The following is a 19,043-nucleotide window of genomic DNA, read 5'->3' as shown; positions in this document are numbered from 1 at the left end:
ATCAGTTTTATAAAAGTAATTTAAATTTAAATTTCATTTTTTAAATGATAGAATTATTCGTAATTTATTCTAGTTGAATGCTTTACATTTTCTATTACTTAATAGAGAATACCTTATACATTTGAATTTACTTCAATTTTCATTTTTAATAATTTTATATAAGTTTTCCGAAAATTACATTCTAATTATAAATATCATATTTTGTATCAAGTACTTCAAAACCATCTGTATGTAAGTACAGAAATTGTTATGATTATCTAATAACAAATTGTATTTGCACTAAAGAAATGTTTAACCTAAACCTAATAGGTACAAAGTCACATTTGACATAGTTCTCTTCATTCTATGTCTTTGAACAAATAAAAATGATTAAAAGTAACAGGTACAATCTTAAACTTAGAAACCAAACTCCTACTTAGAATATAGTAAATTCAGGATCATGCAATGCAATTCACAGAAAGAATTGCCATCATATTATTAAAGATGATAATGTCATACAAAAGTTGCAGCAAAATTTTCTACACCGTAGATTATGCATTTAATTTGCCTTAACCCAGCAGTAAATTAAATTTGTCATGGATATAGGGTTTCATTATCAAAATGATAGTTCTTACCCTGCATCCCGGATTATAGAGTTTATTGAAAAATCATCAGCAATCGCCCCGAACAAAAAATTAACAATGTACTTGATCACAATCACATTCATTCTGGAGGTCTAAATCTACCAAATCTAAGGAGCAAAGGCCAAAAAACCAAAATTACTTCTGATCGCTACAGCACTCTCCAGAAAAAAAGAAAAAAAAGTTGAGCAAAGTACCTGGTTAACCCAACCATCTCAAAGAATATTGATCGGAAATAAATCTACCATTGCCAATTACCAGAGCTTACAAGTTCAAAATTTCAAGCTCCAGCTTTTGGTTTCGCCTTTTGTTTCTTTGCGTCCAAGGATGACAATCCCTTGCCTAATCCAACAGGAGCCTGCTCTTGCACAGGTACTGTTTGGCCTTTGTTGACATCAGTTGAATCACTTGGATCAATGCCATTTGTGTCCTCCTTTGCTCCATCTGCATTCCCATTATTCACAGTGTCTGGAGTTGCACCTGAGTTTATGATATTCAGAAGTTGGGTAAGGGGTGGCAAGGCTTGGACTGGTACACCATGGGGACGCACTAACAGGCCCCTTGCTGCAGCTTTCTTCCTGACTTCAGCAGCCGCACGTGCAGCCCTTTCATCAATTCCCCTTCCTCTGGGGAGGGCCTCACCCATTATTGCAGCATTCAGGGATTTGTTTGTAGATACACTTGAACTTCCAGATCCCCCAGCAACTGCAGCAGCTTGGAATGCATGAATCAAATCAGGGTGTGCCTGTCACAGTACAAAATCCTTTTTCAATAATTGGAATCACAGCACTACATAAATGCCAAAGAACTATATAAATAAAAATCCAATCTGAACAAATGTAATAATCTCTAGCATGTTAGTAAAAGCTTCTATGAAAACTAAGATTTTGCAGACACTTGAGATATTAGAAAAATGTTGTATATCAAAGGGTAGCCTGAATATATAATAGTGTCTCATTTTTTACAACTACTATATATCACATAGGGTAGCCTGAATATACAAGATAATCTCAGTATTAGATATAGATACTATCTGATTATATTGCATACAAAAAATAATGCAATGCACCTTCAGGATATCAATAGCCTTCTGAGCCGAAGCTGCATTCAGAGCTTGACCCTTTTGCTTTTGGGCATTCATCTGTTAAAACAAGTGAAAATGTAACACTAAGACTGTCATCAAAACAACCATTTGCTAATACGGAAATGGAGACCATGTTACAAGTTAATTTAACCTGTCTGCATTTGTACACAAAATATAGGAATGCTAATAAATATACATAATAATCTTGACAAGTCTGGTAACATTCATAAGCACCTCAACCCATCTATTCTAGAAGTCCATTTCTCTCCCTCCTGGTCCCAGCTGAGTTTTCCTGTCATCAACCATGCTCATTTCCAAAGATCTCTACCTTACCCACTCAAAACCAAAATGCTATCTTCGTCAGTTTTCTCCCCTCCGTACTTATTAGCTAATTTGCTGTGAGAAAATTATCTAATTCTAATTCCCCTTACTACAAAAAAATTAGTCTCCAAGTCTTTCTCTGGAAATACATATGGAAGTTAAGCGTGCAAAGTGATGCCATGAGGAAATGCATAATTCAATTAGTAACTAAGGTAGCATACAGATACCTGCAGTTCTCGCATCTTGAAAGTGTTCATCCAATTCTGCGAATCTCGTGTCCTTGAATCATCTTCACCAAGTTGTTTGACAAGTATATCATACGTTTTCCTCTCATGCTGTCAAACCAAATGCCAAAATTAGTTATCCACTCACGGGTGTGCCAACTTTAACACCCCAGAACACGTACCTGATGAGAGAGCTTGAAAGCACCCATACAATTAAATGCAATGGCAAGAGCATGATAACAAACAGCAGTTTGAATATGCTCCTCGCCAAGAAGCCTTTCATTCTTCTTTAAAGCTTCTTGCAGATAACGAAGAGCTGTGTTCATCTTTCCTATATCCTGAAACATCATTGCAACATTGATAAATGTTGCTGCAACATCAGGATGATCAGGCCCTGATGACAAACTTAATAATAGCAAAGCACGGGACATATGGCGAAGGGCAAGTTCTGTCTGGTTAAGTCCATGGTAAAACAGAGCCATATTTCCGTAACTGCAACAGGTCAAGATGAAACAAAAATAGGTTCAATACATAAAAAAATAACCTGAACTTGTTCAACAATGTCTGTCCAAAACAATGCATGCATATCAAAGTTTTCTATAACTGGGTATCCCAGTTTATTTTTTTGGTCCAACATAATTTTTAACATTCAACTATACAACCCTAAGATATTATGGGAAAGAACAAAGAAGATCAATAGAAAAGGGAATGCCTGTGAGCAGTGTCAGGATGATCTAAACCAAGACAACGTTCATTTATAATCAGTTCCTTGTGTTGTTGCATGATAGCCCCGGCCATATCTCCAGCATGATACAAAACCATGGCAAGATATCTGAAATAAATAGTTTTATCACACAGATTAAACACAACATGAAATTAATTCAACTGACTTCTTAAGCAGAAATTTACAAGCAAAGGATATAAATCTTCAATTTTACAAGGACTGACAACTGAAAATGATGAGCTCAATTTGCATTCATAATTCAGGTCTAAATCAGCACAACATGCATAATTGCATATCATGATTAATATAGGAATTTAAATAGAAAAACTTGTAGGATCATGCCAAAATGGTAGAAATATGCCAAAATGGTAGAAATAAAATTTAAACATACCGACAGCAATTAGCAACCTCCCGATGCATGGGACCAGTAACCTGAAAACCATTCAACAACGATTATTTTATGCACAAGTCATCCAAGAAAGACAAACCAATACAGAATTTCATGCCTGTTGTAGAATTGAGAATGCCTCAGAGAATAAAGTGTAGGCTTCACTAAGCATACCCTGTAACAAACAGTAAAATATATGTTAACACATGCAATGAAGAAAATGAAAAAATAAATATATAAATAAAAAAATCAAGCCTCCAGGATTAATAAATTTATACCACAGTATTGAACACATAAAAGTTCCATCTTATGAAGCAGAATCACCACATGTTATACCAACTCTCGCACAACTTCAAAATAGCCCACTAGTAATAATGTTAGATTTCTGTTACACCACCTCACCCCAAAAGTAAAATATATCTTAAAATCCAAAAACACAGAACACCACAGATACCAATCACTATGCAATCTATTTTAATTGTTTGTTATAGGAAGCAAAAGTCAGTGCCATCTTCTACAAACTACCAAACCACTTAACTACAGGCCAGCTCCCCGTGGATTAAGTTCTATACATCAACTCCTGTTAAAGGTAAAAAAAATATACAAGGAATGGCATATACCTCAGCCAATTGAAGTTTCCCAGTTTCCACAAGCTCCTTGGCTTCTGAACAGGAAGGAACTGAATGCTTGACCACTGGACGGATATCCAAGACATCAGAGGTTTGGAAGGGAGTTGCAGAACTAAGATCATATTTACGAGCAGCAACTGTTATACCAACCTGAAAATCAAGAATGGCAAAGTCCATTCAGAATTTTAAAATGTACAAAATTGAAGAGGATTATGGCATAAAAGCACTAAAACCAAAAACCAACATAATAGTTCCAACAACTTTCAGAGGCCAATAGGTTTTACAAGACTGTTGGAAACAAGTGCAACCATGCATTAAACAACTGTATATAAATTTGGAGAATTGTCACTATGTTTGCAACATAAAAAAGAAAAGACAGTCAGAATATATCCCGTCTTTTATTTTACATGCATCAAGAAATACAATATTATGATGAGAATATTTTACATGATATAGAAACTCATCAAGTTGGTACTTGGTTCTTAAAAGAGCTTCATGCTATCAAAACACTCTAAAATTAGAAGAGCCAGAACACCACAAAACCATAAAAACTATTTACAGCACAAACTCAACAGGATTACCTTCAGACAAAGATTTCATATAACCGAAATGCAAAATAGTCACAATATATCCCATCTTTTTTTTCACACGTATCAAGAAATACAAAATTATGATATGATAATATTTTAATTATATTAAAACTCATCAAGTTGGTACTTGGTTCTTTAAAGAGCTTCATGCTATTGGAACTCTCTAAAATTAAAAAAGCCAGTACATGAAAAACACAAATTATTTACAGCACAAACACAGAACACAATCTTGTGCTTACCTTAAGACAAAGATTTCGTATAACAGAAATTTTCTTAACGTGCGACCTCGCATCCTCTGGCAATTCAAACTGCGGCAAATTGATTTGAAGTTCAAATGTACATCAACAGAGATACATGTGTTAACAAAGAGAAAAACGAAGAAGCATAACAAAGGCATAGCTGTTTAGATTACATATAATAGAAGAGATATAGTTAGCAAAACAACTGCACAGTACAAAAAAATTGAATTTAATGAGATGAGATGGAATAAAAGGCAGAATGAATCATAGACCTTCAACTGAAAAACTGATTAACCATTTGCTTGTTCCAGAGCATATAGACGAGAGTTGCAGCATTAGGCTAACTAACTAATTAAATGGTGCAGTGTCAAGTTGTACAATTCACACAGCTAGAACAATTTATAACTGAGTACAGTGTAGTAGTTTGGATATAATAAATATAGTCACACCATTAATTCAACTAAAACAATTAAAAGGAGAATCTTCATGCGGCACTAAGCAACTTAATCAGAGTGGATTGACCCGTAATTCATTACAGCCACAAAGGCTTCATTTACGAACAATGGTTTTGCAATATCAAGGTTTTGGAAGTCTCCGTAACTGTGACTATAAGCCACAATACAAAACTACATGGTTGACCAAAGAGAATAAAATATTAAGAAAGGCCAGCTAAAAGATACATACAATTGGTGGCTTCAAAAAACAGTTTTCCCCATTCTAGTGGGGTCTGAGAAGGGTATATGTATGCAGCCTTACCCCTGCATACCGGACCTCCAGGTCACAGCTCACAATCCTGCATCCTTACTCTTGTGCCAAGGCTAGCACTCATTCAACAAAATATAGCTAAAATAACAAAATGTACTTTCTGACTCATTTTAAATGGATATGAAACACCTATTTAGGTTAGGAAATAGCTGATACCTTGTACTTAACCAAGGCAAATTCTTGAATGTCTGACCAAAGAGCTTCCGAGCTGATACTCATGTACAAAGGTTGAGTCTTTCTTAATGAAGCCCTGCCTTTCCATCGAGCTTGCCCTTTGGAATGTTTTCCTGGAGACCGTTGCCCAGCATGTTCCTGTAGAATAAGCCAGGAAAACAATATTTTTACCCTAAAAGGAGAAGAAAAGTTCAAAACATTGACAATGAACCATAACCAACATACCTTTTTAGGAGTTTTGGACTGAGTGCTATTGGTGATAGCTTTGCCACTGGGAGCTTGACAACTTCCAAATAGGCAGTTTAAGAAATGAGATACAGCTGGTGCAAGATCATGGTCCTCTGTCTCCCTCAATAAATCCTGCATATCACATGAACGATCTCAAATATCATTGATGAATGCAAGTGGATTTGCTAGTTATTCTCATGGTATGTTGTCTATTCTGATGTGTCAACATCAATCATGTTTCTAATGCTCAAGTAATACCTTATATTATAACAGTATAGCAAAAATAATAGATTTATCCATTAAAAACATGAATAAGACATGCACAGCAAATCAGTACCAAAGATAAAATATACAACTGGCAATAAACCTAATGTACTCATAAGTAATATAATCATGGATATCAAATAAGGATTCAAATCATGAATTGGAAGGCGATTTATAAATCATTAATCATGAAACATAAGATCTGTGATCAATAATTAGAAATGGTATAAAACATATTATTCACGTAATTACAAACATTTAGATGATAGCCTTTTTAAGTCAAATAACCCATTATATAGCTAAATAATTGTATTATAACAAATTTAATTTTCAAGACATGATAGAGACTGCAAAGTTCAATCCCTCCAAAAAATATCACTCAATCCTAGCATAGCAAAAAGAAAAGGGGCCACCTTAGAAACTTCCAAAATAGCATGACTTTTAAACCTCATAGACTGTTGATTTAGGCCCCTACTTCAATGCTACAACACCGACTTGTTAACTATAACTTGATCATATCTCTAGTTGATGTAGGATCATCTCTAATGCATCCCTCACAACGAGGACAAGACATCTCAAGATACTAAAAATTTTCATCTGATCCAATGGTGGCTCAATAGTGAGTGGCCCAATAGTGAGCAGCCTAATAGGCTGAACAGAAATTGCAAACACAAACCATGATATCATCTTAAAATGTAAATTTAATTGCTAACTGAATCTTACCAAACTGGTGTGTATGGTCAGGATTACCTCCTCGTATATACTATAATTTGGTTATATATCTAGTGCATGTGAGATGTTCAACTAAAACAATACTATTTTTAGTTTTATATTCTTTTAATAATGAATTAATGCTTTGACCCTTCGCTTCAGTTTTCATTGAAAACGAGAAAATCAATCCCTGAAAACCAGGCTCTATATAAGAGGGTAGCAAGGATTCAAACCAGATCGAACAAAACCATACTTTGGACCCACATGTAAATGCAATTCTTGCATGATTCAGGCACAATGTTTGACCCATAGAATGAACTGCTTAAAGTAAGCTAGTTTTTCTCACCTTGATAATATGCTTGGCAGATCTAACAACAATCTCATTGTTGCAAAGATCCCACAGATGAGGTAGATGTTTAGTCCCTCCAGCCACCTTCATCAAAAAATGAGCAATCAGAATCGTTATAAGAATTATCAAAAGTCTATAACCAAATCACCATCATATTTAAATAGAAGATAATTCACTATTGACCAAAATACATGGCGCTTACTTTGCCAATATAGCGAACATTAATTCCGTGAGCATGCAGTGCTTCAGTTAATGTCTGGCCATCCATTGGTGAAACTTCAAGTGTACATAGATCTTGTATAAACTTTGGAAGTACAACATCAATAAGATATTGACCAACTTTTCTAACATTATCTTCATCAGCTGCTATTTCCTGGTGAATGTGATAAAAAGGTGTAATGTAAGAATACTGTGCCAAGAGCATTATGGTTTCATCACGAGCAATCACAATAGAGAAATAATGGACCAAAACACATGTTTCCATAGATGGGAAGTAAAGTCGTATTTAGACACAGAAAAGGGAAAATAAGAGGGAAAAAAACCTCTGGGCTCCCAGCAAGTTTGAATTCAGTGAAGACGTTAGGATTAAAAACAATATCCTCACTACCATCAGAGGCTTTGGCAGTCACAGAAGCAAATTCTTTTACATCCTCAGTTTTTTTTCCGTCTGTTGAATCCTGCAGAAAGCAAGTAAAGGACATGCAATTTAACTATTGGAACTTCATCACCAAGAATATTCCCACTAGCCATAAGCTAATAAGTCAAATAATTGAAACACAATACCCTTACAGCATTGCATTCAACCAGAAAAAAATAATCGAGTACAAAGGCACAACAATTTTCATAATAGCCAATGGTAGGCTCATACATGTTCAGTTACCCTTTTAAAACACACGATGAATAAGATAAAGAAACAAACATAAAAGGAGAACAAACAAACATACCAAAACTAATAATTCTGTCTTTCCATTACAACAGTAATCTTCCATGTTAGAAATACCGGGCATATATTAAATGAATGCTCAAATTGATGCACAAGCAAAGGAGTGATTCTTGTACTAAATATGAACCTCAAACAAGTACTTTCTTTTCAGAATATATGTTTGGAACAAGTCTTCTGCATATCAAGATGTGTCATATGCTACAATAGAGGGTATTGTGTTCATTGGGAATTGTATTTGCTTCACTAAAACTATGGTACACGTATGTTCAAATTCATACATAGTGCTTATCGGATGTGGTTAGGAAACTGCACTAATATTTACTCCTCTTAAATGTAATTATTTCTGAAATTAAAAATTTCAATAAATCATAGATAAAAAATAAAAAAATACTTCAGCATAATTAGTGAAGGACTAATATCCATTCCACTACTATTGCACTTACTGGCTTGTGAGCATCTGCAACATTTTGGGAATCGTTCACCAGTGTGTCAGCATCAGCAGCATTTGGGGAATCATTCACCAGCTGATCAGAATCAGCAGCTGCTTGGGAATCATTTACCAGCAGGTCAGGATCGGTTGCCTTTCCAGAATCAGTGACCAAATTGTCAGCCTCTTCAGAATTCACCTTGGTAGGTTTCAATGCCTCTGCTACTTGGGCCTGTTCACACAAAGAGCCAGTCAGCTATGAAAAACTAAAAACACAAGGAAAACCCCAAACATCCTTGACATTATGGTGTGCTTACCTGGCAAAAGGCAGTAATTAATTCTGGCCTCAAGATACAAAATCGAGAACCAGGCCCAGTATAGTTGGCATCACGAGGAGTTACCCTCAACAAATCAAGAAGGTAGTGTCTGATTTGGTTTAAAAAGAGCAAAGCATCAGTGCATTAGCACGATATGCTATACAAACAAAAATGAGAGTTTTAAAACACAAAATTAGGAAAGTTGCAACAGATAGCATCTTTGAATTAACTTCAATCTACTTGCATTCAATAACTATAAGACATTGGACAATGAATTACATATGGGAAAAATAGCCAGAATTGATTAGTAACGGTACAATCTAAATCTTCCTGCAGTAAAAATTATGCCTTTGAAACTATGCATTAGGAAATCTGTAGACATCCTATCACCAAAGTACACAAACTGAAAATAACAAACTCAAATAATTACCGGTCATCACCACCAACAATGCCCTTACACTCAACAGGTGCAGCTAATTTGAAAACATTTCCAGATCCGTCAAGGACTAAATGTTCCTTCAAATGAAGGCATTTGGCAGCCTCTGACACCTATTAACAAAATCAGAGAATAAATAAAAGGTATCTTATTGTACAGATAATGCAATTTTAAAAATCCCAACACCTATTAGTGTAATAAGCAAATAAAACAATACATCTTAGTTTACAGATCATGCAATCTAAAAAATACTTAATTTTTTCCCTACCAACCAATTTTCTTACAATTTAATTTCACACAAATCAGGAGATGCTTCAAATTCAAATTAGACACTCTAACTAAATTTAAATGGCTACACCCTTCTTCTTTACCTTAGAATGAAAATCTTCATTCCAGCAAATTTTCTTTCCATTGTCGACAGAGCCATACAAGAGAGAGTCTGACTTGTCCCCTTGAAGAATGCCCGGTAATACACTCTGCAGCACAATATACAATTTAATTTGAGAATAAGGATTTACAGGGTTTCAAATTTCAAAATTAAATTAATGCAAATTTAAGCACAAATCTAATACTTATAATCACTCCAAAATCATTAATACTAGAAAGCAATTTGGCATATATCATAAAATTATCATAAACAGTTTACAATACTCAAAATATAAAGGGTTACCTATTAAAAATATTGAAAATATATTTGGGTTGAAATGAATAGAAACTAATCACTTCATAGATATAATAAAGAAAATAATATATACAACATATGTTCATCCTACAAACTAATACAAATAAGAAATTGAAAAGTCTTGCCATGTTTTATAACCTTCTTGATACAGTTCAGCATGTCCTTATTCGTTTTCTCACCATTTTGAAGCTATTTTGACAGGCATTAATTCATTAAGTTGCACCACAAAGTATTTTTAGAACAAAAAATCCAAAAAAGTGGATGGGTTGAAACACCGAACAGCCATATCTTGCCTTTTAGACAAGCATAGACCAATAGCAAATTGATATAAACTATAACAACACTTTCATGTAAAAACAGAAAGTCAAGTCCGCCATAGGTAAATTTGAGCTTCATTACAAACCTGAGCTACCACTCTATGCCCCCTGTAGTCAATTATAGCCATAGCAAGATTATAAAGTCCAGCAACATCGGCTTCTTGGTAAGCCTTTGTGCCCTTCAAATCATTGTTTGCAGAAGCATACGTGGCTTGCTCATTCTCAGCCAGCTGAGCTTCTGGAGAAGCATCTTGAGAGGTTTCTGTGCCATTAAGATCATCTGAACTTGAACCAATATCTTTTCCTCCATTAGGAACCTGAGTTTCTCCATGAAGTGGAATGGAAGCTTTATCAGAAGAACTTTGCAAAGTGCCAGAGCTCCAAGTTTTTGAATTAGAATCCACACATTTCTTTGACAGCTTCTCAAGGTCAGCATCAATAGCAAAACTAAAGAATATATTGTTGTGTACATACCTGTCACCAAAACCCACGCAAAATGAGCCAAAAGGCTTTTAAACTACACGGTAAAACCCATATGTGTAAAGGGGCACAATCACAATGAGAACAAGTATATGATCTATGACAACAACAATCTAAACCAAATTAATAAACAAAAATAACAACGCATCATATACCAACATGAGAGCCACATCATGAAAATGCTTTTCACAACACAACTACAAAATTTATGGACCAGGAATAAGTATCTTATGTTCCCTCTCTCCTAACCCCAGACAGGAAAAATGTAACATGCAACTTCCTCTAGACATTACTTTTCAACATCCTAAAATAATAAAATATTAGAATACCAAAATAGCTATTTACAATTTCTATAAAGTGAAGTTTCAGGATTCAAAAGACACACTTACATGTGAAAACATTCAGGGTCAGTTGGGTTTATTGGAGGAATGCAGCCACTGATCACTCCAATCGCACCATTAATAGCTGCATCAACAAAGTCTGATGTCACTTTATAAAGTGCCCTATCCCGCAAAATCCTACACCAATAAACAAATCACCTAAGAAACGTAGATATTTAATGATAATATCTCTTCACCAAACTAAGAACAGGATCAAATCCAAATCCATCCATATAAATGATAGATAAAGACACCTCTCCTGTGGAGTTGTATGAGGAAATTCTCTGCAGGACTGCAGCTCTTCATTCCAGTCTCTTTGCATGCCAATTGGCTCATTGCCATAAAGAAGAGTCAAAGCATTCTCAGCCCGGGCTGCATCACGTCTGTGGTCTGCTAACACCCCAATGCAAATTACAAATACATCAATCCAGTCTGAGATCCAGATATCAGGAACCTCATTACAAGGACTCCTATAATTTCATGACATTTTAAAATTGGCTTCCAAATCAAGTAGGACATAATAACAAACGAACAAAATAAAAGCCTTCCCTCTAGGCTACAACAGCAGCATAGGTCAAATAACTTCTTTGTGTTCTATCAAAAATCAAGTCTCGGGAAGTTTTTTAGAAAATATATTTTAAGTTTTACTCAATCTCACAAAACTAGTTTGGAATGGTTTGCACCACACTTATAAATTAAAATTTAAACATATCTCAGTCAATGGAGTTTCCAACACCCACCAACATGCCAAGGACATCAAGAGTGGGAATACAGGGGCTTGATATTAGATAGCACAATAGGTCCAACAAATCTCACCAGGCTAGGTCCTTGAAAAACTCTAATAGCATTTTAGAAATTGAACTTTAAGTCTAACTTGGCCTCATAAAAATGGCTTGTAAGTCAAAGTTTGCACTCCACTTATATATTATAATTTGATCATATCTACCTGATGTGAGATCTCCAATAATTCTATTTAAATGAAGTCCTTGATAATAATTTAAGTTTTTTGGTATTACTCTAACCATCACTACTTCTTTCCTTTTGTTTTTATCATTGTTATAACTTGTAACAAAATAGTTCTTGAATACGTGACAATAATTTGCCTCACTTCTGATATAGTAAATGACAACAAAAGTGCAAGAAAACTACATGGCCAGATGTGTTAATAGAAAGATGTTTAATGACAATGTGCTCTCACAAAACAAATAAGAAAAATACATCGTCAAGAACTAAAGCAAAAGCAACAATATCATCAAATTAGATAAAGAAAATACTACAACAAAGAATTTAAAACTAATGTTGATGAAACAAAAATGCCAGAGGCTAAGCTCACCAGGAACAGGGTATAATCCAAGCCAAGAATTAGGTGGCAACAAAGATTGCACATTTTCAAAAGGATGGGCAGCTGCTCTACCCTCCAATACTTCCCGGAAAGCTTCAAAATTGGACAAAAGGTTAAGTTCTGGGTTTCAAAGCAAACTTCTCAGAGATTTAAGTCCTAAACAATAAGTTATCACACTTCACTACCTTTTTTGAACTTAGGGCTAATCTTTTGTAAGAGAGCAACAAGATTTGTTGCTTCAAAAGTAGCTTTACTTTGCCTTGGGTCAAGAGTGTTTGCTGAGCTCGAGTTGACATAAAACATTTTTGTACTTCCCGTAATACAAAATTTATTACCCTCAAGAGTGATCACATCCAAATAAATCAAATCTCCAAGAAGCCTACAAGCAACCACAGAACAGTCTCATGCATATAAACAAAGCAAGCCAATGAAATTACATTAACTGAAGAGGATGCGTCTTGGGATACCTTCTATAGCTCGGAGGAGGATTGAAGGATGAAAACACTATGCTCTCTACACATTTAATATCCTTCAATGGGGAAGATAACAAATTACCCAATGAACCAGAGATGTCCTCCATATAACCAAGTCCATCGAGCTCAGGAACTTCAGGTTTCAAGGTATCTGATATTCCAGGAAATTAGGAAGCAGTCTAGTAACTATCCCATACCTACTGGATTTATCAAATAAACTGATTATAGCAACAGAAATATCCTATACCTGCAGAATTTGCACCTTTATTTTGTGCTATCTCATTCTGTAGGGCAAGCGATGTTGATAGTGAAGCATGGAGATTAGAAAGGGAAAGCAACTCCCTTGTACGGTGAACATGGGCCCTTATAGATCGATCATCATAAAATGCTGCAAAGAGGATTTATCATATTGTCATCCACCATTGTTTAATCATCAAAAGTACCCAAAGTTCGAACACATACCTGGGACCATTTCCAAGGAGCAACCACCAGTAGTAATATCAGCTACTTCAGAAATTTCATTATAATCTTCCAGGTGATGAGTTGATGCATCCTTCGTATGCAACAGTAAATCATAGCATGTGATAAAACACGTCTCAGGAGCATCAAGGAGGAATTGTCGTACATCCATGACAGAATCTCCAGGATTCAACTGTGAATCACTTATACAAGTTAGAAGAAGCTCAATTCCTCAGTTTTTCTTCAGGTGAAATAGTAGCACATGTAAACATGATATTATAAATAGTTAAATGTTCAAACAATTTTACATCAACAAGAATAAAAGGAAATAGTCAGATCTCCATCATGATCATCTTGGAACCGCTTGATCACTTGGTTTCTCTTAATGTGTTGTGATATAGTAACAAGCAAAAGCTTGACAAATTAAGTTAACTGACCTGAAGCTCAAGTTTCTCCCCAGTTTGTGTTTTAACAGAAACAGGGTAAAGTTGAAGATCACCTGCACAATAATTTTACCAAATATTGGTCATAAAATGAAATTGAAGTCTTAGTATATCCATTAACAAAAGGAATGAAATAAATTTGACTAAATTACCAATATTTTTAATAGAAGACTAAACAACTGGAATTGCACAACAAAAATTATCAAACATAATGCATAGCTCGAAACATGATAAAACTTGCACAATCACCTAATCCCTAGTAAAATAAGGGTTTCACATATGTTGCAAGGCATATATTCTGTGTAAAAACATATGAAGTTGGCAAAATTCACATTATTTACAGATAATCTTAGTTATTTTAAATTATAAACAATAGGAAAAAAAAATTTAGTATTGTGAGAGTGATGGAAAAGAACGAGATAGGATAGAAAAACAAGAAAACATAATTTCAACATTAACTAAATTATGAGTATAGCAATTAAAAAAACAAAAAACGTTCAGAATTAGTTACTAGAAACACAGACAACACGATGAAACATAAACAAAAATTGACTAGTGAACAGTCAAACCCTGTAAGCAATGCTTTTTCAGAGCAATTCAGATCACTAAGCAAGAATGGGGTCACCAATAGACCTAAAGGGGGACCTATTGTGTAAATCCAGTCAGATAAAGCTGGATTCAGTAAGATAAAAATAGGAAATTTTCCTCCCTAGAGCACAGTAGTTGTTATGGCTGCGATTCCATCCTGCTAGGACCTGCAAATGCAGTACCTCACTACAGAACAAAAGGGCCCTGTTGTGTACATCCAGTCAGATTAAGCTGGATTTAGTACGATAAGAATAGGAACAACATGATTCGGAAATACTAAAAAACAAAGAAATAAATTCTGAATTAAAGAAGCAAGAGATCAAAAACATTGAATTGAATGAACAAGAAAAGAAAAAGAATATTAGGAAGATATAAATAAATGAAGAATAAGCATAGAAAAAGAAAGAATGGAAGGAAGGGAAAAGACAAAAGGAAATAACGGTAAAGATATATTTTAAAGTATACAACGTAACGCGCGGAAAATGAAGGGGAGTTACATAATGGGTGGCTCAGCACGTGGCATGATGGGTGCCTTCAGGGATAGCACCATACAGCATCAAATAACCGATGGCAGGTGTCCAAAATTGCCACATTGTAGCAGCCATAACAGTTTTATAACGGATTTTAAATTGCACATAACCATAATATTACACAAATAGCTGAGGTCACAATGTAGTTAGGCAATTGGGAGAGCAACCCAACAAGAAAAAGCAATATGCAATTTGATGTATTCTACACATAAAGATGTGTTTTAATGATTGGAGTTTCATTATTTATTTGGTTTCATACTGTTTTTACACTAACTAAAGATATTCTATTCAATTATGATTTATGTTCTTAACTACTTTTTGTTTAATGTAATTTGAGTGTAACTTCTTTATCTCTTAATACTTTTATATATCAAAGAAGTTTTACGTCCAATTATCATGTAATGTCATTATATCAATAAGCAATAAAGTTAATTCCTAACTCATTTCACCTTGCTTTTGTTGGCTCCCTTCAGTTGTTGTTTCATGTTCTTTCGACTCATGATTGGCACCAACAGAATCACCAATTGCTGCAGTTTCAGCTACGTCAGCTTTTGCAGATTCTAAAGTGGCTTCCAAGTTATTCTTCACAGGAAGATCAGAATGGACTGCTGGTTCTGAAGTACTAGAAACATGCTGGGACCCTTTTTTGTTCCTCCCTTTGCTTGATTTTCCAGCCATTTCCTCTTTCTGAAATCCAAACATCCATGTCAACATACCACCCAAAAAAAGAAAAACAGTAAGTAAATTAAGGGTCTGCTACAAAAGTCAAAACAGGCAAACCACAACAATCATCCCACAAAATCACTTTACCTAATTGAAAAGCATGCAAACCACCATTGATATAAGGTCCACAATGCCATAGACAATAAAACATGCTAACACAAACAACTAATGCCACAATGTCTCAAAACTTTCAAAAACAGAATTTCTAAGCAAAGTTAAAGCCCCAACAAAACATAAAATCCATAATCAGATAAAAATATTGAAAGGTCTCAACTTTTAAACACAAACAGAACCTCATATCAGGTGAGTTCCATTTCTGGTAGATGATTCCCATAAGAATCACGTAAAAAACATGAAATATGAATTCAAAATAATATAACAAAGACCACAACAACCTTCATTATCTCTTCTATTCCCAAAGAACCCACACAACAAAAATCATCAAACCTAAAATCCAAGTTCAAGGTTTCTTCTAATTTTATTTTATTTTTTGTCAGGGGAGTGAAGAAAAATATCATGAGAGAAGACTAATTACCAGTAAGCCGAAACAATTAGACGTGAAGTGCGAATTAGTTAAGAAGTTGCATAGAGATAAGAAAGAAATAAAAAAGGGTTTTAGAAGGTTTTGAAAAGAAAAGGTTTTTGAGGTTTGGAAGAGCGAGAGAAACCAAGAAGCAGTGGCTGAGGCGGCTTCTTCCTTGTGAGAGAGAAACAAAGGAAAATGAACGTGAAATAATTTGGAACTATCGGGCTTGGGCCTTCGTTCTTAAAAATATTTTATGTAACCTATGTTTTCATTTACACCTGATATATTTTAAATAACAAACTTATCTTTTCACTTGTTTTAAATTAGGTATTTTTAAGTCTACTACTTGCAAATTATTAGACATTCATTCCTACTTAATAACCTACCTCTTACTGGATTTCTTTCGTTTTTCTAAACCTTAAAAAATCTTTTTGTTTCTTATTTGTAACACATTTTTGTCATGATATTTTTCTTCATGACAAAATAATATAAAATTAAAAAAAAACATTGATGTCTAATTTTTTGAACTTACAATTTATACCTAACACAGCATAAACACTAGAAAAAAAAAAGAGAAGAAAAGTAAACGAGATGAAAGAAAGAAGGATGCAGAAAGAAAAAGTTAGTATATATTATGAAATTTGCTTAACCTAGCTACCCAATTGTTAAATTTTGACAAGTATAGAGAGAAACACTCTTAATTAAATTTAAATTGTTTTAACTATTATTAAAAATAAATTCAATATATTAGGTAATATATTTAAATTAAATAGTAATAAAATCAATTAAAATAATGACTAATATTAATATATTTCATATTTATTTTCAGATGTTGATAATATAATATTCATAATGAATTGATAACGACTTAAATTATAAATTAAATATTGGAACAATAATCTTGAAAAACTGAGTGAACAATAAATTAAATCTATTACACAAATTTATAATTTTCCTCATAAACCTAACCATGAATTAATTAAATAAGAAAACAACACATCAAATATAGATCATCAGAATTAACTTTTAGATGAAGTTGTGAATTAAATAAAGTTTAGATTATTTGTGTTTATTCTTCCTTCTTCACTTTAATAGAAGCAAACTCCAAATTTGAAGAACATTAAAAAAATAAAGTAGGTTTATTCACAAACAAAAAACTTTAATGTTGAAATCTCTTCTTTGGCTCTCCATTTGGAATAAAAGATGGTCTTCTTCATTTAAAGCCTTTATCATAATAAAGTTGTGTTCATCCTTGACCGATAAATGAGTTTCAGTATTTGACATTAGTAACATTACACGAATACCAAGAATTACATAGCTCACAAGATATAATTGCATTTTTCATTAACCAAAATTAATTATTTACAAATGGTAATAAACCAACAAAGTAGACAAATCTCACCATATGGCTTGTCTTGCTTGGTAAGGTGTCAATTTGACATGAAAAGCTATCAATATGATAATAAAAGTAACTCAAATGTGCACCTTCTTATGAAAATTTTAATATGAAAAAAATAGTCTATAGAAAGTTATTAGTTGGTTACATTGAAGATTACAAAAAGATTTTAGTTCAGGTCAAACCATTCGTCATCTTTAGTTGGGTAGTGTTCATGTTATAAGTAACCATATTAGCCTTACCTTTCATGTCCACTCTATAACGTATTAAAAGAAGTTCAAAAGTGAAGGCAGTTGTAAAATGACGTTCAACATAATAAAAAAATATAAACATTTGTTGAAATAAATTATTCAAAAAACTTGTTATTGAATTCTAGAAAAGAAGAACTTTTGTGACTTTTTTTCTCTCTTATAAATCACTTTCGAACTTTATTGACATATGTAGACTATTAGGGAATTTTTTTTCCAAACTAAAATCTTTTACGGTTCAAGTACAATTTTTAATAAAGTAATTTATTATAAATAAATTACAAATTTATAAAATTAGAAAAAAAAATGTTACTAAGAATTCGTTCCTAAAAGAAAATCATTTTAATAACAAACATGTAAAACTAGAAAAACTTGTTGAGAAAGAATTTAGTCTTTTGGCAAAAAGAAATTGTACTTGAAGGTCTAGTTTGGAAAAAATAAATTTTCTGATGGTTTACTCATGTTAATAAAATTCAAAAGTGGTATATAATAGGAAAAAAAGTCTACTTCAAAAACTTGCATGGACAAGTACATTTGACATTTTCAACAAATTATGAAGGTGGAGAAGGAAATCATATGATGTAGGGAGAAAGAACCCAATCAAAACCAATGTTAAGTTGAATGTATTATGGGCCAACGTTGTCAATCAAGTACAACTACATGAAAATTATTTGGGCTATTTTTATTTATTTAAGGTTAGTCCCAAAAAGGAAACATTTATAGTGAAATGGAACATAACAAAAATTGATGGATGCAAAACTAAATAGAACATAATCATGAATAAGTAATTGAGCATTGATCATTGATCATAGAGGCAATGGATAGAATGTATTCTTAGACCGAAAATATAATAAAATTAGTTTCTAGGTGCACTATTTATTATTGTTATATGAATTTTACATGATGTTGATATAAAATTGTTCCTTAATTCACTCAAATTTCATATAATATTAAACATGTTAAAAGAAAAATATTATAAAGTTTTGTAAAGATTTCTTTATAACAATTCATAGCAAATGTTAT

At 33.4% G+C, this 19,043-nt stretch overlaps 1 protein-coding gene across 1 annotated transcript; it reads right to left on the bottom strand.

Annotated features, from left to right (window-relative positions):
• Positions 1 to 437: 437 nt before the first annotated feature.
• Positions 438 to 16,557, bottom strand: NOXY38 (tetratricopeptide repeat (TPR)-containing protein). Its single transcript, XM_088108536.1, has 29 exons — positions 16,386 to 16,557; positions 15,577 to 15,814; positions 14,004 to 14,065; positions 13,570 to 13,759; positions 13,355 to 13,495; positions 13,102 to 13,258; positions 12,820 to 13,013; positions 12,626 to 12,727; positions 11,547 to 11,682; positions 11,302 to 11,430; positions 10,519 to 10,906; positions 9,805 to 9,909; positions 9,428 to 9,546; positions 8,998 to 9,106; positions 8,697 to 8,912; positions 7,853 to 7,987; positions 7,513 to 7,683; positions 7,308 to 7,394; positions 5,984 to 6,118; positions 5,741 to 5,896; positions 4,820 to 4,888; positions 3,982 to 4,140; positions 3,480 to 3,536; positions 3,365 to 3,405; positions 2,962 to 3,081; positions 2,432 to 2,741; positions 2,253 to 2,360; positions 1,690 to 1,761; positions 438 to 1,365 (listed from the first exon to the last, which is right to left on the bottom strand). Exons 2-29 carry the CDS (start codon positions 15,803 to 15,805, stop codon positions 901 to 903), a joined length of 4,362 nt encoding a protein of 1,453 aa, XP_087964662.1. The 5' UTR covers positions 15,806 to 15,814; positions 16,386 to 16,557; the 3' UTR covers positions 438 to 900.
• Positions 16,558 to 19,043: the final 2,486 nt, after the last annotated feature.

Source organism: Vigna umbellata, chromosome 3, assembly GCF_029865625.1.
Source record: "Vigna umbellata cultivar VRB3 chromosome 3, Vumbellata_1.0, whole genome shotgun sequence".
Lineage (NCBI taxonomy): Eukaryota > Viridiplantae > Streptophyta > Magnoliopsida > Fabales > Fabaceae > Vigna > Vigna umbellata.
This window is presented reverse-complemented; position numbering and strand designations above follow the sequence as displayed.